This window comes from Cimex lectularius, unplaced genomic scaffold, assembly GCF_000648675.2.
Source record: "Cimex lectularius strain Harlan isolate CLEC.00 unplaced genomic scaffold, Clec_2.1 scaffold21, whole genome shotgun sequence".
NCBI lineage: Eukaryota > Metazoa > Arthropoda > Insecta > Hemiptera > Cimicidae > Cimex > Cimex lectularius.
The window spans coordinates 914356-940876 of record NW_019392671.1 but is presented as its reverse complement, the minus strand read 5'-3'; the positions used below and the strand labels follow the sequence as shown (position 1 = coordinate 940876).

Sequence of the window (26521 nt, the reverse complement as noted above, 5' to 3'; positions counted from 1 at the left end):
GACCTTTGGCTCAATACGCCACCGCTCCAACCACTCGAACGCTCGTGCCACAAACGTCTCATTTCGATTTCCCCTTTATTCTAATTGTAAGTAAACCGCAGCTTCAAATAGAATTGCGTGTAATTGAGACTTGTATAAATAAGGTGTTAAGTTTAGCAAAGTGACGGAATTGATTGTTCGGTCTTTAGAAAAATCTAGAATATTGATTGGTCAATAGCACTCTGTATGTCAGCTAAAAAATTTTTACATTTCTGCTAACTACATGTACTAAAGCTTTAATACTTGTACAGATTTAAGCTAAGGTGTTTTTTGATTTTATCACTACTGTGCTTCTAGGTACGAGTCTTAAAAGAGTTTTCATCTGGATAAAAGCATGTGAGTCATTAGTTCAAACTTCTCGTTAAATTAGAGAGACTCTAGTGTTAGAACCGAAAGACACGTTCTGGAAATAAAACCCCCTTTTGAATTCCATTCGTCCTGGTTTCTCACCGCAGAGGAATTTTTTCTCGATTTCCTCTCCCACCCGACCGGGCAAATATGCAACGGAATTGAAGATTGAAAGAAATCCATCCGGCCAGGAAGCCAAACAAGCCCAAGGATCAAATAAAACACACAGCAGTCTTATTTCTAAAAAAGGAACCTTCTTGAAAAGAAAAAATGGTCTTCTTAAGGGGTTGAAATTTACGGTCTTTAAGGGTTTTCCGGGGTTGGGTGGTTTTTGAGAAAACTAGGGGTGAAATTAGTAAGTTGACACCCACAAATTGTATGTTTTAAAAAATACACTTGGGGGGGGGGGGTCGTAATTCAGGTTAACACTGAAGAATATGCAGACGGCAGAGCATTGCCGGTTTGGCGAGGTCGAATTTAACGGCTCAAAGAAATAGTTCATTTTAGAGGATATATGTATGTTCGGATAGGTCAAGCACACCGGGAATCGTATATTTATGGCTTTATCGTGGTATCGTGAGTAGGCAAAACTCACGGAAACGTTGATAAGTGAATTGAAAACTTTCGAAAGAACTCCGGACGCTTTCTTCTCCAGGCGGACAATGCTCCAGGAGCCCGCTAGCCAGCCGAAGAAGGGCGACCAACAACAAAGATATGATTACTGTTTGAAAAGCGTGTAGACGTTTGTGTTGGCGATCCTTTTGGCTGTTTGTCGGTAGGATCGTGAGGCGGATAGCGACTCTTTCCGAAAAATATCAACACAGACGTCTTTCCATAAACGCATTTGTTAAATTTTGATTGATTTACGAGAAAAAATGGCCAAAAATATGTATTTTAACTTAGTTAAAACGTATTATTAGGCTTTTCTGCATATAATGCTGTTTAAAAAGATCCAAATAGTGGAAATATTGTTTTACTCATTTATCAACCTAGCTTTTATAGATTCTTGAAGAGGTGATTATTAACATGATTGGTTGGAATTTACATATTCATTTTACTTCTTTTCCCCCCAAAATATTTTGTCTTTGAACCTTTTTGTACTTCTTATGGATATTAAAACAAAAACAATTTGTTTTATTTATTGTTTAGTCATAATCTTTATCAACAACAAAATATAAAGGCACACCACCCTCTTACAGAAAATGAGAGAATATCGTCGTTGAATGTATTGCACGCAAATTTGGAAAAAAAGATCGAAAAGCGTCTAGTGTGGTTGCCCCGGAAAAACACGTTTTACCTCATAAAAATGAACTTAGTGCTTTTTGTCCCCAACTTGGCTAAGTATTTCTCCTTTTTTTGTTCGCTCTAAGGCCAAATTTTTTGAGAGATCCCTGTTTGATTCCGGAAAAATAAGGACCAGAAAAATTTGAAAATATGGCCGTTGAATGTAATGCAAAGAAACGTGGCTGGAAAAGCTCGAAAATCTTCTAGTGAGGTTGTACTTGAAAATCGATTCTAATTTATTGTCTAATTTATCATCACTGAAATTTACGACACGAATTAAGACTTTCTGTTTTCGCGTTTCTGGAAAAACTACGTCTTCACTCAAAAAATTTCACTTATCTCTAAATTTTATCGACCGATTGTAATAATAAATTGTTAAAATAATTAAAGACATGTTTTACGGTATGTATAGCTAAGAAAGCTATTTAAAAATAATTGAAGTTTAAAAAGTTNTATATTTAAAAAGTTATACTTATGATTCTTTCTTCTTGAAGGTGGGATAATAGGTCATCTCAAAAAACCACAACCAGTTTTTATCCACAACGTTTCGGATTTATTTGAATCCTTCCTCAGGTGAGTTAACGCAATGGTTAAAAAAGTGGTCGTCAGTCATTAATATTTTATAACAATTTATTTTAAAAAAGAGCCAATGTGGTACTTATTCAGACTAGAAACAAACGTTTTAATATTTTGAACCTGACCTATTATCCCACCTTCAAGAAGGAAGAATCATAAGATTAACTGTTGAGGTCAAAATATAAGAAAACATCGTTACTCTAAAAAGTTATAATTGAAGTTTAAAGAAAAGTTAAAAGTTAGAAAAAAATCGACAAATTTTAGTCCAAATATTAAATTCTTGTCAAATTAAAACTACTAACTTTAAGAAAAGTTTTCTTAATCATAACTGTGCGACACACAATTATATTGAAATTGGCTAATCGGTTTTTGAGAAATGTGTACATATGTGAAAGGATTTTTCTATACAAATAATGGTTCTTGTCCTCCATTAAATTCCAAAAGGCTTTAATATTTGGTATACCAACATAAATCCTCTTGTGTCATTCCGACCAGTCTTTTTGGACCTGGTTATTTTCAACCGGGTTTGTACGAGTTTTTCGGATAAGATCATCATGATAATTAAAATGATGGGATTACCGAATATTGCTTTAATATAGGAGGCATTTAGCTTTGGCATTAAATACGCTCAATTTAAGTTTCCAGTCCATGTAAGAGGCAGGAAGGCAATTTTTTAATTTATTTATATGTACACAGTTTTTCTCCCTTCGCTAGAAAGGCCGTATTTTTTTTCTAGAACTAAAGGGTTATAGCGTTTTGTAATTAAACGTTCGAAAAATAAAAATACTCCAGTGTAGGTAGGCCGTTAATGGAAGAGCAAGAGTGAAATAATGAACTGGTTTATTGAGGATGGTCAAGAAATGACTGCGCTAATGATAATGTCAAAGGGTAACCTGTAGGGGAAGGGACGACCGATGCGAATGTCAATTCGGATTAGTTTCAACGCTTAGATAGGGGTCTCGGATGGAGGAAAGGTAGCTTTAAATGAAAAACGTCCGAGTTCAACGGCTGGCGATCTATTCCTCTCCCCCCCTTTCAGCAACTCTTTCTCTTTTCCAATGTCTCCTTAGATCTCTTTTCTATTCCTTTCTTTCTCAATCTGAGCGGAGCAATAATCTGACATGGTCATTTCTTCCTAAAACAATCCTTGCTCAAGTAATTCGAAAACTGAACTCCAAGTATTTAAAATAAATAAATAAAGTAAGAAATCTCTTCTCTTCCGCCAAGCTACAATTTTTTACCAACTTATTTTGGCTGCTATAATAGCCAAGCTGTTATAAAAAATATGCGTTGTTTTATTTCATCAATTCCTCTGGGATCTCATTCAGGTCCAATTTTGTTATCTATTTTTTAATGTTGTTACCAGCGTTATCAAGAATAGTTATGAATCTATATTGGCTTATGATTAAAAGCTGTTTAAGCCATTCAGGATTATCTTAGTGCTCTTGTTTATTGGTGTCGTTCCAACAAGTTTGAGGGGATTACGCAAAGCGCAAAGTTATTTGAAAGTAAGCAGGTAGAGGAAGCCTCTACGATTCTCCACTGATGAATATATAACGCATCACTCAATTTATTTAGTTTAAAATTAAATCCCTTATCTTTGTACATTAGGTACAGGCAATTAGGAACTCTCGAAGTCAAAATAAACAGGAAATAATGCTTTTATACTGATTTGCACAAAAAGTAGCATATTGCTCTTTTATTCTGATACGATTTCAACTAATCTTTTTCCTTCGTTGATTTCATTTGATATTATTCTTATTCCTAAACCTTTTACAACGGCTCCAGTCAAACATTTGAGTGTCTCTGACAAAGTCAGGTTCATAACATTATTGGAGGAAAGACACAGCCAGCGCGAAGTCGCCAGGAGACTGAGTGTAAATAGAAATAGTTCTTCGGCGCTTCAGAGAAACGGCTTCACACCAGAAGACCAGGACAGGATCGACCTAGGACTACACACGAGAGAAGATAGATTCATCCGTAATCTGGCTCTACGAAACCGCAGCATTACGGGAAATGAAAAAAGATATCTTATAAGACAAGTCCGAAATGTTTGATTTCCTCGAGGACAGTAAGAAGAAGGCTCAATAAAAATAACCTCAGGGCCTGACATCCGGATCGAGGACCTCTCCTTACCACACATCAGAAAATTGCCAGTTTTAATTCGCGCATTAATAGGTGAATTGGACATTGGAAGATTGGGGACGAATTCTCTTTACAGATGTGGTGGTAAGAGGTGAGAGTTAGCCTCAAATCTTCAGTAATTTCATATTGGGACGCTCAGGAGTAAGGTACGCCAAAATGCAGTATGGTTCGTCAGGTGACATTCCATGGTGGGTCATTGATATTATGCGGTGGCATTTCCATGGACGGCCGCACCTAATGGGTTGAATTTTCTCTTTTTTGAATTTTACTTTTTTTTTTTTTGGTCATTAATTTTATTTTTTATAATTAGATATAAACATTTTCTTTTTAAATGTGTTATTTTTACAACCAAACTTATTTTTGGTATGCAAAAAATGAATAAACCTAAATACATTAAAATTTAAGGGTGGTACGTCCATCAGTGTAGATATATTTGTAATTATTAACAAGCATGCCACTTCTAAACGATCTCATTGTTAACAGAGAATTTCAGAATTTGAGTCATTATCAGTACATTATTTTTTCTATTTTTCCGTATTATTTTTATAGGTATACTTTAATTTTCATTTTTTTGCTTGTTTTAAAATTCCATGTAATTTAATTTGTTATATTTCAAGTATATATTTTATTTCTATTTTTTTATTTCTTATATTTTCTTTTTTCTATTTTTTATATTTATTTTAACGACCTAAGAACGACGGATTTTATCCTTAATAAAATCGTTAAAAATAAAAGTATCTATTTATTTATCTATCTACACTTCCTTATATGTAGTTTTTTTAGGAGATGGTATGTAATATAACAATGTAACGTAAAATTTCTGTATATACCTTTTGCCGTCAAATTAACTATTTTTTAATTTAAAATTAACCATATTAACCGTTTTGATTGCAAAATTACTCTTTAATTAAAGCATTCAAAAACTTAGGGATGCTATGAAATAAAAGATTGTAAAGTAAATTTTCTTCATGTATAATTTTTTCCGTCAAATTAACCCTTTATGACTTAAAATTTGTCAAATAAACCTTCACTTTCAAATTGACCATTACTAATTTCAAATTGACTATTTCTTAAAGCTTCTAAACAACGAGGAGCTGGTATAAAATTGAGTAGTAGGCATGTAAAGTAAACGATTTTTCTAATTTATAAAATAATTGGACACTCTTATAAGATCATACGATAATTAATTAAAAATAAAATTAAAAATTATATGAAATTAAGGTTTTTTTTTTTTTTTTAAATTGGCCTGGTAGCTGAGTGGTTAGCATGAAATTAAGTATAAAAATAAAGGATTATTATCTAATTTTAATTAGAGTATTTTTTTAAATATAAAAGAAGAATCATTTGTTTTTAAATTGGATTATAACTTTTAATTTTAATTGTCATTTAGTAAACCAATTAGTTTAGAATATTTCTAAAAATCTTGAATTAATAGTATAATCATTTGTTTTTTATATTTAATTTGTAATTGAAATTAATTTTCCTATGGTATTTTACATAAGAACCCTTTTTATAATTTTTAAAAAATTTCAAATTAAAATAATATTTAATAAATAATAATATTTTTATATTTAATTTTTTATCAATTTGATTTTAATTGTAATTAGTTTTAGCATGAGTTTTGAAAAACTCAATTATTTTATATATAAAAATCGCAAATATACAGGAATTGTAGTTTACAAGCTTATATTTCTTACAATCTCCTATTTTTTAATGCTTGAAAGAAGGGGTTAATTTGAAATTAAAAAAAGGTTAATTTCAAAACAAAAATTAAATTGAAGTTAAAAAGGGTTAATTTGACGAGAAAACCTATACATCTTATATTTAAAAACAAAGAAGATTTTATTACCTTAGACTGTGAGTTACCCAAGGTTACTGTCACTTTTCTATCAAATATTTGGTTTAAACGTTTGGAGATGATACGCTTTCCCACCATCTTTAGTTACCACACAACACATTCTTGTTTTTAACAAATAGTTTTAAATTCTGACATTTCCGCATGTGGTCTATGGGATGAAAAAATGACCTGTCAAATGCCCGATAAGCACACATTTTTTCTCTTAAAAATACCGTTTAACTTCAAATATTCTGAACCAATTTTAAATAGTTGTCAAGCGGTGATTTCATATGCACAGAAAAAATGTTATTTAACATAAGGTCAAAAAACATGCACACAGATCCGAGTGACATGGGTTTGATGTGAGTAAACACTCAAAGATGTCTCGGGTTTATTCTCTTCTTTGACATCCCGTTTTCAATTAACGGTCTGTTTTCTCGACATTAATATGTATTAGCAAAGGGGGCATGATTGCGCAGGGAGACAGTAGAGTGAGAGAGGAGATCCCGCACAGCACCGCACCCAGGCAGAGATCGTATCGAAGGATGACGAATTGGATCGAACTGAGATTTATTAGTTTTCAGACGTCGGATGCGATTTTACGTAACTGATTCGACTCACGGATTTAAAACGGCGATGCCGTAACTGGATTTCGTTTCACACCGGAAACGGCTCCTGCTCGCATCAATGTAAAAGATATCGGAAACCGGCGAAAATAGTATAACTGCACGTGTACATCAACAAGACGGTAAAACACACAAATCATCCAGTCACATCTGGAATACTGCCCCTAAACACTATCTACTAACATCATGGTTTGAACCAGATTTCATGATCTGCAGTGGTTCCAATTATGGCCCAACTGTGTCAATGCCCATCAAATTCTAGTTTTGGAGATTCTTCTAGTATAACTACAGCAGCTAGAAAAGGATGTGTTCTAACCGATGGTCAGAGATTAAACCAACCGACCAAAAATTCCCATCTCTGGAGTTAAGTTGGCATTAAAGGATTCAACGATAGCAGATTGGAACCGTAGTTGGACCACTATAGCTGTTTCTTTCAATGTTTTGTTATTTCACGTTCCTTCGTTTTCTGGGTTTGTTTTCTTCATTTTTCTTATTAAAGGCAACCTGAAAGGTAATAGAGTCCAGAGCCGTTTGAGATTACATTTCAGAAATGAACAAACTCACATTTCTGGTAACAGGAAAGGAAAAAAGGCCGATAAATTAGAACGCAGATAAGACAATGTATTAAAAATAAATTCTCGGTTCAATTTGTAAAGCGAAAAGGTGAAAAATGATATTTTAAAATATATTCATCACTAGTTCATAAAGTCTTAACTATGACTTCATGGGTAATGGTGATGATGATGGATAGATTATTTTATATAGGGGCCGGCCTTTTTACGACCTGTGCACCGCGACCAGTATTGGTCTGTTGTTGGATACTAGGAAGCGGAGTTTTTGTCGCCCAAGTACTGCAACCATCTAGCTTGATGTAATTTTCTAGTTCCTTAGTCGGTCGATTTGATCTTTCTTCGAGTCGATTAGTCGGTCATTGACTGTCGTTGCTACAATTCCTTTCCCTCAGTTTTCTTTGTATCACAGGTTATGTCTCCATTGAACGGTTGCTTCAAATTCGTATATGATATGTGTGGCTGTTTCTTTCTCAGATGCCAGTAAATAGTCCTCGCTTTGATTGTGTCAGGTTGAGTGTTGTTTTATTATACGTTTACTGTCTTGCGACCCTAGAGTTTATCCAGACCTCTTTTTGTCTTTTTCGGATCCATGATGGAGGTTCTATGTTTGTATATGTTGTCTCAAGAATAGGTTCAGGGCCTATGATCTTGCAGACCCACCTCTGGCCAGTGTGTGTGTGTGTGTGTGTGTGTGAGTTCTGGTACCTAAGAGATATATATGGTATGAGATTGTTGTGTTTCTTCAGATTGAGATTTTGGATGCATTCACTGACTAATTTTGATATGATTTTTTTATATGCTAACCCTTTAATAGCTGGTTGGCTATCCAATCCTAGGAGGATTTTTTTTGCCAGTGAACCTCTTTTATGATTTGCTAAGGCACAATGATGGCAAGTATTTTAGCTTGAAAGACCGAGGTATTCCCTGATGAGTTTTATTGCTCATATTTTGGGCTTGTAGAGAAAACGCCTGATTCTGTCCCTTAATTTGTTTTGGTATCTGAATAGTGTTCTAAAATCTTCACTTAAATTTACAAAAACAATTGGACTGACAGGAATAGAAGATACATCACTTGTGATCTGACAACTAGACTATTAGAAAACTATGTCTAATTATTGGCTAAAGCCAGTACTAATGGCCATTCCTGACTTGAAAGTATTCAGATTATAAGAACGTTGTAAACGTAAACAATGCATAATATTTTGGAAGTAACTTGTGATACGAGCAGAAAAAGAGCATTTTTTAATTCACGAGCCTTTTTAATGTAGCTTAGGAGCAACAATATTTCGTTTCCGTAAACCTAATTTAAGTGACACTTGAGTTTAACTAAATAAGAACCAATAAAGCTTTTATTTATGTACAGCCCAGGCTCTTCTGGGCCGCAACCTGTGTGGCATAATAATAATAGTCCTGGGAAAAAAAGAAAAAAAGACGCCGGATACTGGATACATAAAAAGGTTAAATAAAGTCGAGAGTGAAAAAAACTAAATGTCGTCTGATAAAAGCGCAGTAAAGTAGCCGGGTTATTAACGAGGGTACGAAGACGTGTTCCACGGCGGTTGGACCGGTGTACCTTCCCGGCTTGAACCTCGGCCGAGTGATATCCTTGAACGAATGGTCCATTGATGCAAGCTACAAAGTCATTCGATACCGGCTTCTCCCTGTTATCTTCCGTTTCTCGTGTGGCCGGGTGAACTTTTACTTTTTGGAATTTACACCTTCCAAAATTTAAAGTTGACCCGATCGTAAAAAAGGGCTAGTCTAAGGAAACTTGTTCTTTTCACAGGGGATAATAGTCACACAAAGGAAACTCTAATGAACTGTATATTTATGATGATTTACAAATGATTCATTAAAGGTCGTAAACCTTGCGTTACAACAATGATTGACACACTGACCGTTTTAACTGTCCCTGTTATTATTATTATATAATAATAATAATGCTGTATCACTGAGTTTGCCAGCTGTGACGGCGGTTCAAACCAAGTGTTACTGGGCCTGGCACCTCTAGAGTTCGTCCTTTTCTCATTTTGTTTTGTGTGGACCCATTCTGAGATGATAAAGATCTTATGGTTAATATTCTAGATCCAGAAATTAACCGATTATTTTAGCTGTAATACATTACATGCTAAATCTGTTAAAGTGGATTGGCAATCTGATCAAACAATATTTCTGCTGCCTTGCATGAATGGGATTATGTAGTTGGAAGATTAGGTTTTATCTAAGGTTTTTGACCGAGTCATGTCATGTTTATCAGTAAATTAGAGGTATAAGGTACCGTAAGAGGTACTCAAGTAGTTTATTTGAATCTCCAGGGATAGAAGGTTGATAGACGGCTCTACTCGGAATGATAATATGCGACTGCAAGGGAGCATACTAGGCCCACTTCTGCTTTATATGAATGACCTGCCTTCCTACCTAAGCGGTTGATTGCTTCAAACCAAGTTTACTCTATCTACTACCTCTAGAGTTTGTCCGTTTCCCTTTTGCTTTCTTTAGACCCATTCTAAATATATCCTATGACTACTTATCTACACATTAGTTTCTGTTGTGGGCGTATAATTGGTCTTCTAGAACCTCTTCTAACCATTTTGGTTGCTTAATGACGAAAGCGATAACGGGTTAGTGATGGCATTCTTATCAGTAAATTGAATGTTTGTGGTATCATAGATTAATGTAGTAGTTTGCCCAAGAAAGTTTACAGTGGATAATAAAATGACAAAAAAAGAGTCCATTCTCATGAAGTGATATGGGAGTGCTTCAAGAGAACATACTAAGCCCACTATTGCTTTTGAACTACGCTAACGCCCTCCTTCCTACCTTAGTGCTCGATCATTTCATAAAATCGTGTTCGAGGTCAATTAAGCTCTAAAATTCCCTCTTTGTTTAATGTTTTAGTCTGTCTTAACAAGAGGGTTTTGGTGGTCGAACTTCATTATAGACTTAGTTTTGATTATCTTGAAATCCTACCTGGCAGACTCCTTCTTCAGAGTGAGGTGCGGCACGACTTCTCGGAAGCCAGGCGTCCCACAAGGAAGCATTCTCGGTTCCATCCTTGATATCATTTACACTGTTGACCCACCCTAACACCGTCATCACCACCTATGCGGACGATACTGCAATTTTGTCCTACCTCGAATCCTATCTAAGCTACCTCCAACATCCAAGAACACTTGAGCTCATTGGTGCAAAAAGTGGAGGACAAGACTGAGTGAAGCAAAATGTACTCGACGTTCGTTCACATTAAGGAAACAGCCTTCCCCTCCATTGTACATTAACAACAAAGAGATACAGACTTCCATTCAAGTCAAATACTTAAGACCGTACGAAGACAGTAGACTGACATGGAATCTCCATGGACTTAAGAGAAAACAACTGAACAGAAGACTTGGACAACTACAAACACTTCTAGAATTGAATCTGCCTTAATTGTCAAAATTAAACAAACGTTATATACGATTTTAAGTGTATCCAATCATTCCAATCAAAAGTCCACACAAAAATTGCAAAGCTCCTTACCACGTCACTAACCTCACTATCCACAACGACCTCAACATTCCTTTTGTCAACGAACTGCCCAAACTCTCTCTACACATTCCCGCTTAATCGACGATGTCCTCGCGACCTCCTTCCCTTTATCCCTTCACTGTTTTCTCATGGCATGTGTCTTTCGGGTGCAGTGCTAGCATTAGTTTTAGTGTTGTCACCGTGTGAAAAAAAAAACACGTTTTGTAACATTTGTAGTATCTACGAATATGTATAGGGTAAAAATAAAATAATTTAAAAAAGTTTTGATTTCAATGGTGACAACCGATTTTGTTCTGGGCTTGAACTAGAAACGACTAACGTGAATAAACATTACACACTCTGTTAATAAACCCTTTTTATCCCTCATACAAGATGTGAATTTTGGAGCGGCTTTAAAAGAGAACTGTGAGAGTAATTAGGGATTTAAAAACAGCTGTTCATCAAAGGTTAAACAGCTCAATGTACTTAAAGCTGTTATATACTGCAAGCAATAAATACACTGTGAGCCTACGGAGACAAGTTTATAGCTTTTATCTCATGACTATCAAGCACAAGGACAAATTCGCTCCACCAAGCAGACTTTTTTGCTTTTTACTTTTTGAGAAAATTTACATGAATCTAAATGTATTATATTTATATTACAAATGTATTATATTTACAATAAACATAAAAATCCGCTGAATCCACAGAAAAGAGAAATTGACACAGTTGATAAAGCAGGATTGGGGCAGTGCGATCTGGTCTTATTAGGGGGAAAATCTTTATCTTGCTCTTCCTGATAAAAACGGCCGGACGGGACACACCATGACCGAACGGATCTTCGTCGATCATTGTAACTGAATTAAACCGTACTGAACCATTTGTGTCTTATTTTATGCTATTCCGATCTGTTACTTGCGCGTTATTTCTGAGCAAAAGGACCATGCGTGTATTTGTATGATGTAACGATGTAAATTAGTCATTCTCATCTCATCCCCAGCATCCTGCGCTCATCTCTCTTCGACCGCACGGGTCCGAGAAAAAAAGAGATTACGGATCTTTGATTATGAACTCGTCGGTTCACCACGCATCGATTTTTGTTTTTCATTTACACGAAGACTCTCCCGACGATTCTTTTTTGTTCTTTCTCTCTTTCAATCGTGTTCGCTCGAGACGAATGGGAGTTTTTATAGACACCCAACTCGTAAACAATATCATATAAGTCTTGTATGTTTTACAAGTTGCAACCGACAATTAACACCGCACTGAATTAAGTTTTCAATAGACGGCAATGGAAAAATAAAAGATGCAAAACCCGTTCTCAACCGGTCGGACAATACTTCTTTTAATTTATGCAAGCGATAAACTATGACGGAAAATGTAAGGGCGAAGGCAAGAAATCGCCGGATTTATGACTTTTCCAGGAATACCTGAGTTAACTTATTAAAACCGATTGGAACAATCGTAGATCTGAAAAGAATTTTATCGCGTGATCGTGCTTGTACATTATACTTAAGAAATAATTGTAGTACAGTAAGTAATTATTAGTTTTAAAACGTTAAGATAAGGTAAAATTGCTCAGAAAATGATCTCTTATATCTAACATATTTAAAGAGAACGGTATCCAAAATATTTAGAAAAATTACATAATAAATTAGCAATGGAGAAAAATTAAAAGATCAGATAATATACCTTGCAAATAGAGGGAATGAACTAGGATTTTCAGAGTTAGTGCCGCAGAGGACAAGCGTGGCCTATCCACGATTCTCAAAGAACTCACCAGTGATAGCAAGAAATCGATTGGATACCCGCAGCGGATAAATGCATGTAAAGTCTCTTTCACGCGTGGTTAAGTGAATGCTTTTATTAGCTAGAGTGTTTTGACTAAGTTCAATTAATCCCCAATTAACTAATCAAATTACTTTCCGGGAATAGCCGGGTACCTTTAATACAAGATGGTGCGGCGAGTCTCCTGGCCCTAACTTTCGCTCGTCCTTCATGTCAATCATGCACGTACGTCTCTTGTTTATCCCTATGAATGAATGTATTTATTAGCTAGAGTGTTTGACGTTGTTATTGAATGGTGGCGTAATATTAAGTACCCCGATAGTTGACTATTTCTTTTAACAGTACAAAAGGGTTTTGATTTCCTATTAATGCATTTATTAGGGTGAGTGCTATGAGTGTTTGGAGGAATATAGGATATCTCACAGACCAAACAAAATAGGTTATAGAGTGATTGGTGGCGGCTCGTAATATCAAACAATATTTTTTTGTTATAAAAATTCTTATTTGTGAGCTTTAAATGGTGTTAAAATTAATTGTAATGGTTTAAAAAAAACATTCTTTTCTTCTACTTTACGGAAAGCATCTTAAGGTTTTTGTAACTTTTTATACACCTAATTTCATTTAATATGATCCTGCATATTCAGGATATAGTATAAGAAGTCTTTTCAGAGGATCTTCGGAAGAGGTCAAAACAGAGAAAACTTCCTTACGGTTTTCGCCGAGCTTTCGACAGTTTTATACTGTCATCTTCAGGGGCTGTTTATTATCATATAAACAAACAATTAAAACATGAAAAAACAATAATTACAACAATAATTGGATATCTTACTTTAAAACTTTAATAGGAAATTAAACAACATGGTGTTTTGGGCACAGAAGTACATTATGTTTTTTTCGGCTCAGCATCTAAATATTGATTTAAATGGAATACATTAACAATTAAAAATTATAGCTAAAATTACAGTAAAAATAAAGTTAAAAAACGTGGTCGAGGAAGGTTACCTCATATAAGCCTAAAAAACCAATAAAATCCACATTTTTTAGTTTTTCAGGTACAAATGATCACAGTACGTTTCCCAAATAACAATAAAGTAGGATCACAGATCAAATCAATAAAAACCGATAAAAACAAAATCTCTACGACGAGGGGAAACAAAGGCTACGGGAAACAATAGTTTTTTTCTCCTAGTTAACATAAAATCCGCCACTAGGGCGATGTTCTACTTTCCCTCCTTTGCTTAGAAATCCTGTATTCATTTAGGAGACCTGCAAAGACCGAAATGGATGCCAACCTATCCATTTGGGAAACGTACTGTGATCATTTGTACCTGAAAAACTAAAAAAGGTGGATTTTATTGGTTTTTTAGACTTATATGAGGTAACCTTCCTCGACCACGTTTTTTAACTTTATTTTTACTGTAATTTTAGCTATAATTTTTAATTGTTAATGTATTCCATTTAAATCAATATTTAGATGCTGAGCCGAAAAAAACATAATGTACTTCTGTGCCCAAAACACCATGTTGTTTAATTTCCTATTAAGGTTTTAAAGTAAGATATCCAATTATTGTTGTAATTATTGTTTTTTCATGTTTTAATTGTTTGTTTATATGATAATAAAACAGGCCCTGAAGATGACAGTATAAAACTGTCGAAAGCTCGGCGAAAACCGTAAGGAAGTTTTCTCTGTTTTGACCTCTTCCGAAGATCCTCTGAAAAAACTTCTTGTATCCAGCAGGTTGATAATCTAGTTCATCGTTACAGGATATAGTATGTTTTATATATACTTTCAGACTTAACCGATCTTCAGTTTCATTTTAATGGTTTAGAACTATATGAATTACACGTATGGCACAAACTTAGTTTCAGTAAAAAAATTAGAACAGGGGAATAGAAAATATAAATTTTTGGGAGTTATTGTTTATCTTTATTTTCCTCCGTTATAATAACATAAAATCTAAACACCACAATACTTTACGCACAATAAAGTCGAAACATCGGCAAAAAAATTAAAAAGCTATTTTGCTAAACTACCTCATTTTTGTTCGCTCCTCACTAATCTAACAAATTATAAAATCTAAACTTCATTGCCATAGGGGAAAAGTAGATGTAGTAATATGGATAAAATCCAGAGGAGGTATAAATTAAGTGGAACAATAGACATTGTAGAGAAAAAGCTGATCAATCCTGAAAAGTCAACTTTTGTTTCCGATGAAAATTCAAATCTGTATTTAAGGGCTTTAAACTTTGAACGAATCTAAATTGCTTTTGTCTTAAAAAAACAAACTTTTGGCAAAATCAAAAAATTTAATTATTAATAATGTGTTTGTTGAATTTGTGTTGTTGGCTTGTTCGCACAGGCTGAAAAGAAAAACATTCCGCTTTAGTTGGTGGCAGTTAGGAATTGGAACACCGGACATGTGAGAAAAAAAATTGTCTAACCAAAAACAGCCTAAACTGCATGTTTTGGTTGATATAAAATTTCGTATTTTAAGGATCTAAACGGTTCTTAAAACTAATCCGAATTGCTTTCTTCAAAAAGAATTTTTTGGCATACGTTACTGATAGCGTCTTTTGATTTTTGTAAATGTTTATATATCCAGTCTCATTCAAAATGTTCCTGTATATTTTTTTTATATTTTTCGTCAAAAATTGACTTATATATAATAATCTTTAAGTACATGTAATAAAGGTGGAAAACCTTATTTTTTAAAATATATTTAAATTATTGGTTTTACTACTTAGGAATCAGAAACGTTCGGACACGACAATTTCAGATCATTTATTATTCCATAATTTTAACCTAAGATAATCAATTTTAAAGAACTAAATAATCATTTTTTTAAATAAATTTTATAAAAGATATTGCACGTAACCCGTTTAAGATCTTTAAAAAAGGTAGTTAACACAAAGTAGACTGAAAGAATTTTCCCAAATTACGTTCCTCCTCGTCATAAAATAGAGAAAAAACCAGAATAAGGTATTAATTATAGAAATCGTTTCTTTATAACGTAAAATTACTATCCACTCGTAGACGTAGCCGACTTAATTTTTGAATAAATTACTGCATATTAATTACTAAAAGACTAATGGGCCCATTTATGCACATTGTTTTGAAAAACCGTAGTCTTTTTTCAGTCAACTCAATCAACGCAGGGATTGAAAAATTTAAAAAAAAAAAGCATTGTTCTTGTGAAGATATTATAAGTTTATGATTAAATTCCAGTCATAAACAGCCGAAGAAGAGTCAGATTTGTAAGTCTAAATAGTATTAAACAAATACCCTCGCAATCATAAAAAATAAGATAATTTCTTTTTTTGCTGTTTCGTATATTTCACAATTTTTTCTCCTATTTTTCCAGCATTTGAGGGTCTTGTAAAGGAGAAACCTGGAAGGTAAGGGTACAATTAATTATCCATCGATCCACTCTTTGTTTCTTTTGGCTCCTTACGACATTTTTGTGGTCGTCCTTAAATCATCAGTGCCCTCTGCTCTTGTTGGAACGGACAGTACTGAAACTAGTATCATATAGCAAGACTCATACGCCCAAATCATTTGTCGATTTCAACCAGAAGCGCCATGGTCCTAGTGAAAAAATAGAATAGGAGGCATAAAATAAACCGTTCCAGGAATTTAATTGTTGAGTTCATACATATTTTTCTTAATCCAATAACATAAAAGGTAAACACTGTTGATATAAGGTAATAGTAGAAAGCTTTCCAGTAGTTGTAAAATCATAGAGGTGATAAAATCCAGAGAGGTTATGAATTTTTTAAATGAAAGAAAGGAGATCATCAGAAAAAAAACTGCTCCTGAAGTTCAAGCCCAAAAATGTCCCATTTTTTATTAGCGATAAAAAATCGTATTTAAGGGCTTTTAAAGGGCGCCTAAAAAGAATCCAAATTGGTTTTTGCATAAAGAAATTTTTTGGCCTTCTTAACGTATTTTGACTTTTTGTGGCTTTTTATATATCCAAACACATTTATTACGACCCTGCATAAAATTTAAATTTACTTATCCTAAGTAAAATAATAAATCGACATATATTTACTAACCTTGGAATACAAAAACTAGAATATAAATAAATAGAAAATTAGAACTGGAGGTATAAAATAAAACGATTGAGAAGATATTTATGATTTCATACTTATTTTTTTCACTTATAGTAATAAAAAAGATAAATATTTTAAAACAGTCGAAAAGTAGAAATATTTGGATTTTTAACGGTAGTAAATACGTTGAATTGGGATAAAATCCAGAGGAGTTATGAATTTTTTAAATGAAAGAAAGGAGATCATCAGAGAAAAAATGGCTCCGCCTGATCAAGCCCAAAAATGTCTATCTTTTCTTGGCTATAAAAATTCGTGTTTAAGGGGTTGCAAAGGATGATAAAACGAATCCGAAGTTGTTTTTGCAAAAAGAAATTTTTGGCCTGTATTACTGAAAGCGTATTTTGATTTTTGTGACTTTTTGATGAACAACCATCGGAGGGAGAATATAAAAAGAAGATAGGAAATGAACCAGCTAAACAACATGTAGGCAATTTTAGTGCGGATTTCACTAATTGGCAGTGTCTACAGCTCTACTGCAGGTTCTACAAACTTATAAAACGACAAAAGTTATCAAACGACGCAGACGAATGATCAAGATGAATTTGTGTTCGAGAGACCATCCCAGCGAGAATAGGCAAGGTAGGTCAGGGATGGTTAACCTTCCAGCCAGATCTTTTTTATTTAATTACTTTTATTATACTGTTTGTATCAGAGAACAGCCTAGAAAAGATAAAGTTAAAAAAAATGTTTACTTACATTCCTTATTCTAGGTTGTATAGTTTTTGAGAAAAACACGTGGTAAACTAGAAAATTGACACCATGTATATTACTCTTTTTACTATCTATAAGTAACAACTATCCAGATAATCGAAACGATACAAAACTATTATTCTTTCTAGTCCTTATACGAAGCTGTTTGTAATCCAATAATCCATGGTAAAGACTATATATGTATTAAGTGGTTGACGAAGCCCTTCCTACTTTTATATATAATTACGTCTTGTAGAGAAGAATAAAAGTTAATTCTGAAATGATTCCAACAGTCAGAAGGTATCTCCTTGCTGTGCAGAAGTATTTCCGTTCTAGATTGGTAGATAGGAACAGAAGGGAATGCGTTAACAACGTTCTATGATTACTGCCCTCCTCCTCACGGAAAACAAATCATTGGAATTCTCAAACCAATTATCCACTCCTTGACTAATAGCCGCTATCCCCCGTAATAAAACGGTGAAACGAAAAAGAAAAAACTGAATCCCACCTTAATACCCGTTTTTATTAGTTTTCCAAAATGTAGTGTCTTACTCGGCTTTTCGGAATTTCCGATTCCAATTATACCGCCTTCCCTGGTCGTAATAATTTCATTATTGTTATAACTGTGTACTGACACTTTTAAATATAAGCTTTATTTATACTTTTAATCAAGTGGTAGGGAATGATGCTGAAAACATTTTCAAGCCTTCAAAATTAATGCTTTTTCTACCACGTATTTTTTCTCTATTTTATTGTTTTATTTATTTATACAATTATAGTTTACACGACTAGTACAAAACGAACAAAGGACCATCGCAGAAACCAACTGCAGATCTACTGAACCAAGGAGGTGTATAGACTAAAATTATAGGACTTCTTACTGAATACTGATGACTCCAGAGGCAAAAAAGGAAGACGGTGTGTTTCCTGTTGGTGCGAAGGCCTAAAAGCTTTGGGATCTGGTGGTAAAAAGCCTTAAGTTTAACGAATACCTCTTGATAATGAGATTTGCAAAATAGACCAATACTGGTCTCCGTACGAAAGGTGGTAAAGAGATTCCTTTTAACTTTAAATCTTACGTTTCAGTCATCCAGAACTATTTGGAAATGAGATTGAGGAACGCTGAGTTACTAAAAGTTAGGGACGACCAGTGCGTGAAAAAAGGAATTATATCCGGCCTTTATGGCATGGGGTAAGGGATGTTGAGGTCATGTTAAAAAACAAGATTGAACATATAAAACGGATGGTTTTGGACAGAAAGGATATGAATCTAAAAATGTTGGCTGCTTTGGCTGAACCAAAATTCCATACCGTGTAAGCGCCGATGCGACGCGAAGGTCGAACAATCTCTCTATATTCGCTTGCTTTTCTCTAAACGATCGGGGTAAGCACTTCGCTAGGGGTGAGGTTCTATAATTCAGTAAATCAGAGAGCATATTCTTAAACAAGGTAGCAGGCGATAACGTCGACAAATTTAAGGTAGAAAGAAGTATTACGATGGTTAGGGATGTCAGCAGTATATTAAGTAAAGGATAGGACCAAGGATATCACACTGGCGGGAGGACACCTACCCGAAAGGATGAAAGAACCATACGCAAGTTTAAGTAACTATACCATGAGGTAGTTAGTGGACATGATTGGATAACACAGCATTCTAGCATGCAAGACCCGATCGAATAATTCCGCAATACGATTCGAGAAATACAGCCAAGTTGTGCTTCTTTTCGAAGAAGGAGGCGATAACGTCTACAATTGTAGAGTTGAAGGAAGTATTGGGATGTTAAAGGATGTCAGCAATATATTTTGTAAAGGTTAGGAACAAGGATATCACGTGGGGGACTCCTGACCGGACAGGATGAAAGAACCATACTCTCAAGTAACGAAAGGAAGGAATTAAGAGTTTCAAATAGTTTGTTGAGAAAGACAGCTCGGCAATGCTTCTTTTCAAAGAAGTAGGCAATAACGTCTACAATTATGAAAGGGAGAGAAGTAGATGATTAGGGATGTCAAGAGTATATTACGTAAATGATAGGACCAACGATAGGACCTACGATATCACTTTTAGGAACTCCTGTTCGGGCAGGATGGAAGAACATACCCAGAAGTTACGTACGTAGGACATTAGCATGAGGTGGTGGAGATGATGACTTTAAGTTTACACAGCATCCCAGCAAACCAGGCCAGGCAAATATTTGGAAAAAGAAAACAAGAGCAAGCTTAAACTGTTTGTTAAATTAAAGCGTAAATGTTTTTTACAAGTGAACCCATTGTAACTATTAATTACGGGTTCATTATTAAGCAACATGAGAAAAATGGCACAATTTTTGTGCTGTACATCGTTGCCAAAGTTAAAAGTTTACAAAAATTTCTGACACAAGATGTGCACGGATTGTTAAAGTACAATTTTACCGACAAACAAGATTAAACTAGATAATTCGGGAAGTAAAAAATGTGTTGTCAGTCTACCTTGGTCGCAAAGAATTCCACCCCAGTTGGTATCGCAGATACACTGCCAGGACGAACCGTTGCAGTAGCCGTGCTTGCAGCCCGGGTAGGGGGCGCACTGGGTGCACAATTCTCCTCTCCATCCTGGACGGCACCTTAACAACAAAAAAATAAAAATATTATTGAATTGTTTAAAAACATGTTCCACATTTGGTAATATGTCCGCCCTGCACGGATCATAAGGATTATCATTGTTGAATAAAGTAATCTTGCAAGTTACGTTTAATTTCTTTGTAAAAGCTGCAATTAGACATAAATAACAAAAGTATGAAAGCATAGAAGGATGAAATATCAAACATGCAATCACCTGCCACCAATTTCTTAGAACCCTTCAGTCCACTAGATATCAAATGAATGATATATGTATAATAGCATGTTCAGGCAGATTATTTATTGTACGCTACGTTGTCGTTTAAAAGGACTTTTATTTTTTTACAAGTTAAATACGCTCTACATTATTTATTCGGGGCCGTTTTGTGCGTGTATACTTTCCGCATTTTGTTGTGACTCTCAGCTCCACTCACTGGCGTCACCCAGTGAATTTTTTAGACAATTTATGTTTGTTTTTTTTAAATTAAAATAGTAAAGCTAGTTTACTTTAGTTTAACACTTAATTGTAAGTTCTGTTTAATTTAGCATATCTGGAACATTTTTAGTTTATACATATTTTCTTTGTACAAAATTTTACATAATTTTAATTTGTTAATTTCAAACATCGCCTTATTGTTATTTATTTAAACGCATACATTGATTGGCTTGTAATTGATTTAAAAGGATTGTGGGCTGGTAAGTGTTTATCCATTGTAAGAATTGAAATTTCCCATTCTTCATTACATTTGGGGTGTTGATGAACTACAATCTGGTAAAGTGACATTTAGCGAATTCTTAAGAAGTATAGAATATACAAGGATTATATACCCTCAATTCACCAAGAAAAGAAATATAGAAATACAAGGATTACGCTTCTATAATGAAATGCTGCGTTTAAAAAATGAGGTCAAATATCTAGGAATAATCTTTGACAAGAAACTAACCTGGAGTCCTCCCCTGCAACATACAGTAGCAAAAAGTAAAATATCGCNCATACCATACCCTCAATTGAGTTGGGTCGCCCTTTCCCGTACATACCTCATGTTTTATTTTTGTACTTATCTATTTATTGTACTTTTATATATAAACATTTGTATTAATTATTATAGTCTTAAAAGGATTCCTCGTCAATAAATATCTCGGGAAACAGTTGAGGTTTGTTAAAACCTTTTTTTGTCCGTCGGTTTCGGCCTTCGGTCTTACCTGTTTTAATTAAAAGAGCACGAAATCGATTAGAGTTAGTAAAAATGTGTAAGAACCGATGTTCGAATCATAGAGAGCTAACAGACGGTCGGCGTAGTGATGAACCAATGTCGGTTGATCGTATCAATGTCCGTCCGTCGAGTATTCGTCTCACTTTGTTGTCAGATCCAATCATGATAGCGTGTAGAGAAATCCACGCTATTTATAACTTTGATCATAGTCAATAAAATTATTGATCCTTTCGAATATAGAAAATTGGAAAATATTGTTACTGTTTGAACTTTAAAGTAAAGAACCTAGGTAATTTTAAGAACCTGTAGTATTTCAATATTCGGTACAAAACCGTCTCGTATTTATTCAAGAAACAATGAAGCTAAATCATCAAACAACTACAATATATATATTTATATACATAGAAAATACAAATCAAAAGAAAACATGTTAAAACTCATTTTTAATAACGGATTACTTAAGAATAGTAAACATAAAGATTACTCGTTTTGTAAACAAACACCTTTTTTCGTCTTTTGTCCTTTTTAATCCAGTTCTATTCTCTTTGACCATCGAAAGACATTGTCTTGAACCAGAAGTTCGCAATATTATTGTGACAATATGGCAGGAGGTCAACTATAGTGGATATCGCATAGGAAGTTGGCGTTTCCCAGAGCGTGGTCACCTGGGCTTTAGCCCGATCCTGAGAGACGTTAGTGGCACACATAGGAGGCTTGGTGGGTGGATCTCAGCGCATTACGATGCAAAGGGAGAGCAGAAATATTGTCATTGCTGCAAGACGAAACCCTTTGCATAGTGCCCACCAGATCCTAAATGAAGTAGAAGATATTTTGATTTTTATCAACACCAACGATTCGTAATCGTTTTGGGAAGATGGCCTCACACCGTTTGCCCCTTTGAGAAGACCTGCAGCAACATCCCACCACCAAAAACTCAGGAGAATATGGTTCTTCTTCTTTTTTCTTCGCTACACACCTTGTCGAGGAGGTTCCGCTACCTTTTTAAAAGGATATATATATATGTATATTGTTTACGAGTTAAATTCACTCTACATTATTTATTCGGGACCGTTTTGTGCGTGTCCACTCTCCGCATTTTATTGTGACTCGCCGCTCCACTGGGGGTGGGTTAATTTGAAGTTAAAAGCGTTAATTTTAAACGAAAAAGGTTCATTTGAAATTTTAAACAACATTAATTTAATCTTCTTTTTAATTTTATTTGTCATTAATTGTTATATCGTATTCTAAGAGCCCAAATACCATCTCCTAAGTTTTTTTATTGTTTTCAAGAAACGGTTAATTTGCAATTCAGAAAGGTTTAATTAGAATTAAAAAGATTTAATTTGACGTAATAAAGTCATTATAAGAAATTGCTTAAATTATGTTTAGGGATGACGAACTATTCGATACACTTTTGCTTAATCTGTGAGAGTTATAAGGGATAGTTTGTACCTCGTGGGCAGGGCGGACAAGCAACGTGTTTTCCTAATTTATGTTGCCTCATATTATCCGTTGTAGGATGGAATGGAAAAAGGACTAAATAGTCGGTTACGACGTGGAGAAAATATTGAGCAGGTGTAAGTAATCCGCTTAGATTGGGAAAATGCGAATCAAATGTTGTTTTTTTTCAAACCTGCGGTGAGGAAAAAGTTCCCGTGTGTACTCGTAACTTTTCCTCAATCTCCTTACGGGCTTGCGAGCGCGTATGCGTGTGTGTAAGAGAAAGATCAAGGTGGTCGAAGGGAAATAGTGGTCTCAATATGGACCTGTATATAATTAGCCTCTGCTTTCCGAGATAAGTAGAGGGAGTCGAGTTAATTAGAGTGTAGACGGAGGATCTAGACTAGTAATCCTTAAATTGGGCTCCAGACCTCTCTTTTGACTCCGTTCAACCCGGTTTTTACAACACAAATCTTACCATACTCAGGTAATCGACAATGACATATATTCATATTGAGATAAAGATCTAAAAAACCGACTTATATATACCCGAACATTTCCAGAGAGAAAATTGTCGGTTAGTTTAAAGAAAACCACTTTGCAAAATAAATTTGTATGTCTTTTTTGAAATATCTGTTCTTAACGGAGTACAAGTACAAGGGAAATAAGACGAAAAATCCTCTTAATCCATATTTCGATAGTAAAAAGAAAAGGCAATCATATAACTAGTCTCACGAGTATACTTGGCTTACTTCCTCGCATAAAACGTTCGGGTTACGTCATCTTTGTAGAAAGCCTTTTTCACGTAACAACGTTTTCTTTCAATTTGGTTTTCTTTATGTTGGCCAAGTTCAAAAAAGCTCGGACGAATTTAAACACATATAAAGTGTAAGGTCAGATAAAGAACTCCTCTGTTCACGGGACATACGAGACTTAGGGGGGACTAAATAAAGGACAAGAATCGTATCCAATAATCTGTGGCATCACAGAAAACCTCTGAGTAGGGGACAGACCATATTAATTTTTCGATTTTTTTTTTTGAGCTGTAAACGATGTAATCTTTTTCTATTGCCGATATTGTCTTAATTTCAAGATTTAGGTTAAAGTTTAAATTTTTTAATGTGAACATGGCCCCGCCAAAGGTTGACAGAAGAAAGTAAGACAACAAGTGCTTGATTCTTACGAAAAGTTTGGTAGACCTAGTAAGAATTAATAACCTTCATCTTAGAAAAAAACTGAGTGGGAAAATTTAAAAGATTGTAAAATCAATGAATATACACCTTACATACAGCATCCCTCAATAAACCTGAGAGCTGTATTATCAGTGATACAAATCTCTCCTTACAGGACACCCAGCCCCGAAAGAAGACAACAGTAGTGACACCGGGAGCAAGAGAGTAGAAAAAGAGAGCCAGAGAAGAGATGAAGATAGTCGAGAGAGAGAAAGTGTAAGAGAGGGAGAGCAAGAAAAAGTGAGAGAGAAGAGAGAAAGCGTCAGGAGAGGAAGAGCCAGAGAGAGAGAGGGGGGGGGATTAATAGGCAGAGAGATGAATTTAACTATAATGTGTAGACCCACGTTTATTTTAGCTTGAAAACTTTTTCTAATTGTAAACGTTATTATATTTGCAAAAAACCAATCACCATTATTTTCTAGTCAAAAATGAGCTTTTCGTATTTAGTTACATGACTGAAGCCTATTTTTCATGAGTTACAGTTATTTGACACACTGTGTATACCTAAAACAGAAATCTCATGAGCATGAGCATTTCTTATTAAAACCGTTTTAGAATTATAAAACGAGGTTTATCATTCTATAATCAATATAACTCCTAAGTGGCCTATGTTTCTCCTGTCACCCTGTCACGTGAGATCAAGTCATACCACAGCTGGTTTTGGCCTAATTACATCCCAGTTCAAAAAGCATCATCAAATCGTCCAATTTTAATTACTGACTACAAAAATATTTATTTTAAATAAATTTATTCTTAAACTTTTCCAACATTTAAAAGTAACCCGATCGATTTTATCGTGATTGGTCGGGAAATTTTTATGAGGCGAGTCGTTTCGAAAAAGTTGAAAAAAATCTTCAAAAACGTTCTGAATCCAGAGGCATTACATGGGCGAATTATGGTCTGAGTTATATTTTAGGAGCCGTTCAGGTTTTAACGGAAAAATCCGACTCAAATTCTAACTGCCTTTTGTGAAGAATTTAAACCGAGGGACATTCTTGGGATATCAATGTGCTGTCCTTGGGTGTATCCGATGTAAACTGATTATTTTTCAATATTATTGCCAAGATAAAGAGGCAGTGAAAACATACTGAAACAACTTCGTAAATTGGTTTGACAGACGGCGTAGAAAACAAAGGGAAATTTATAGTTTTTGCATTTCTTTCAAAACCGACGCCCAAGGACAATCATTTCTTGCCAATGGCACTATTATCCGGGAAAAAAATATTTTAAGTTATTTATCTGTGTATAAATATACATTTATGATGTATTTCAGGTTATTAGATATCTTTTAATACGTAGGATAAGAAAATAATTTGCTCACACGCTATCGTAACAAATTATTTTAATATTTTAGATATACCTGACTAGATGACAAATGTAATTTGAACAAGCGATTTAGCCAAGTATGTTGAAATATTTCGTTATATTACAACGTTGATATTTGCTTTTACCCTTAAAAAAACCTTGAATACATATTTTTGTGTATATTAAAAACACTTTTTTTGATAAATTTTTGCCACCTCTGGCCAGTGTGTGTGTGTATGTGTGAGTTCTGGTACCTAAGATATATATATATGCCAGTCTACTGTTTATTGGTCATAGCCTCAGCTTATGGAGTCTTCACATGGTATCGTCAGCGGAGACAACCCTTGGCCATAGCAACCCCTTTCAATCAGCCACCCCCCGGGAGCTTTATTTGGGCATGGAGGAGTTACGCCTGCACAAAACCATTAATTCAGCGACAAATGATATTACCCCTGTACAAATTCAAAGAATGTATTGTAAGCATGTGTAAGGAAAAGACCCTTCCCTGTTCCCTATTCCATTACACTCCTAAAAAACAGATTCAGATTAATCATATCCGTGAACAGGAAAGGTTCTTCTCAAATTGTAAGTGTGTTTAACTAATAAAGTTCTTTTTAAAAAGACTCTCGTTTAGTCAACACACGTTACTGGCGCAGTCGGTAGGACATCGCAAAGGTTTTTCAAGGGAATATTGGATAATCGTGTCAACGGTGAATTTGCTGCATCGGACCTGATGAGCATGATGAAATTTAGTTGTGAGTAGAAAATTATTGTATTTTATAACAAATTTATTGTTTTTAATTGTAAGCGTTTTGGGAATTGTTATAACCTAATTAAACTTAAAATTATAACTTTAATATAATTGTATAATTATAACTTGTTGAAATGGCCAATTTTGCCGAATTAAAATTCATTTTGGATGCCATCCCTAACTTCGATGGCAATCCGAAAACACTGACACAATTTATATTAAAAGTGGAAGAAGCACAAAATATTGTATCTTCTCTAACACCTCCTTTAACAAACATACAAAAATCTATGTTCTTTAAACACATTAAAAACAAATTAACAGACAGAGCGAACGAAGCCCTAAGGAACGTACAATTTGCAAACTGGGATGAGTTGAAGCAGTTTCTAATCAAAGAGTTTGGTGATAGGAAAGGACCGGCCAGCATTATCCTAGAAATAATGCAGATCGAAATAAAAAACC

General features: G+C 34.5%; 1 protein-coding gene across 2 annotated transcripts in view; it reads right to left on the bottom strand.

The window, feature by feature from the left end:
* LOC106668560 (protein jagged-1b) overlaps window positions 1-26521 on the bottom strand; it is a 226271-nt gene that overhangs the window by 74516 nt on the left and 125234 nt on the right. For both annotated transcript variants that reach the window (XM_024225310.1, XM_014397429.2), the window contains exon 6: window positions 19992-20125. In XM_024225310.1, coding sequence (XP_024081078.1) covers window positions 19992-20125 — 134 coding nt within the window. The remainder of the gene's footprint in view (window positions 1-19991; window positions 20126-26521) is intronic.